Source organism: Pelodiscus sinensis, chromosome 1 (genome assembly GCF_052426305.1).
Source record: "Pelodiscus sinensis isolate ZL-2025 chromosome 1, ASM5242630v1, whole genome shotgun sequence".
Classification (NCBI taxonomy): Eukaryota; Metazoa; Chordata; order Testudines; family Trionychidae; genus Pelodiscus; species Pelodiscus sinensis.
In genome coordinates, this window is record NC_143052.1 from 353,458,293 (window position 1) to 353,459,882 (window position 1,590).

Below are 1,590 nucleotides of genomic sequence, written 5' to 3' on the forward strand. Positions count from 1 at the left end.
ATGGCCACGCCCAACAGCACAACGTTCAGTCACCTCAGCTTCGTCCTGGTCGGCATCCCGGGCCTGGAGCCCTGGCACCCCTGGATCTCCATCCCCTTCGCGCTGATGTACACGGCAGCTGCTCTGGGGAACTGTGGTCTCCTCCTGCTCATCGCCACCCAGCGCAGGCTGCACGAGCCCATGTTCATTTTCTTCTCCATGCTGGCGGTGGCCGACTTACTGTTATCCACCACCACAGTGCCTAACACGCTGGCCATCTTCTGGTTTGGATCCAAGGACATTTCCTTCACTTCCTGCCTCACCCAGGTGTTCTTTTTGCACTTTGGGATTAACAGCGAGTCGGCCGTCCTGCTGGCCATGGGGTTCGATCGGTACGTCGCCGTCTGCGACCCCCTGAGGTACACAACTGTCCTCACCAACGAGAAGATCAGGAAAATAGCCACGGCCGTGGTCCTAAGAACCTTTTGTGTAATTGTCCCTGTTGTTTTTCTCCTCAAACGTCTGCCCTTCTGCGCAAGCAATGTCATCCGGCACTCCTACTGTGACCACATCGGGGTGGCCAGGCTGGCCTGTGCGGATATATCCCTAGATATCTGGTATGGCTTAGCAGTGCCTATTGGAACCATTATACTAGACTTTGTGCTTATCGCTGTGTCTTATGTGCTGATCCTTAGGGCTGTCTTCAAGCTGCCCACCAAAGACGCCCGGCACAAAACTCTCGGCACCTGCGGCTCCCACGTCTGTATCATCCTCTTATTTTACGTCCCAGCCTTTTTCAATTTCCTAACCAACCGCTTTGGCCACAATATCCCTAAACACGTTCACATCCTACTGGCCGATATGTACGTGCTCATCCCCTCCGTGCTAAACCCCGTTGTTTATGGGATGAAAACCAAGCAGCTGAGGGAACAAATGGTCTGTGTGTTTTCTCGGAAGGCAAGATGGTGCTGAGACAGAGCAATGAGACTTACTAGCAGGGCTCTTCCTCACTGCAAGGTGAGGGCCACCGGCACTGAAGCATGGACATTAACATTTCAATTCCCTGTAGCAAAACAGACATTTTCCTCACTGGGGATGTTTCTTTGCATGTCTAGGGTGTGGTCTGCGACACCTTCCACCCCACCTCCCTCCTTGCTGTATGTAATGGATGGATGGATATGAATATACATAACTCAAAAGTTCTTTCAGGAAATTAGTTCGTGTAACCCATCACCCCTCATGTCACGATCTGCTGGGTCTCTTTCTCTTACATTGACATGTGTATCATTGGTGTGTGTAAGATTAAATCTATCGAATGGGGAATACTTTCCAGGTTTCAGATGTGTGAATGAGAGAAATGGTGGGTGTTACCCTCAACTGTGAAACAATCTCTTTTGTCCTTAAGTCTGAGCAGAATTTGGTCAGGAGGTGCCTCAATACTTTAACAAAAAGAATAGAAAAGCAGAGGTCTTGGTCTTTTGGGTGGGATGCAGCTGAAGGAAAGGAGCCGAAGATCCCAGGGTGGGGAGACAACCCTGGTTTGGCGGGGCAGCTGGAGAAGAAGTTTTAAGATGAGGGAAACAGGAATATGAGAGAGAGTGAGGTGCAGAA

At 50.6% G+C, this 1,590-nt stretch overlaps 1 protein-coding gene across 1 annotated transcript; it reads left to right on the top strand.

The window, feature by feature from the left end:
• Window positions 1–951, top strand: LOC102460433 (olfactory receptor 52B2-like). Its single transcript, XM_006123369.3, has one exon. It carries the CDS (start codon window positions 1–3, stop codon window positions 949–951), a length of 951 nt encoding a protein of 316 aa, XP_006123431.3.
• The last annotated feature ends 639 nt before the right edge of the window (window positions 952–1,590 follow it).

What these genes read in the sequence shown, in the direction of transcription:
- LOC102460433 (XM_006123369.3), top strand. Translation starts at nt 1, where the DNA reads ATGGCCACGCCCAACAGCACAACGTTCAGTCACCTCAGCTTCGTCCTG.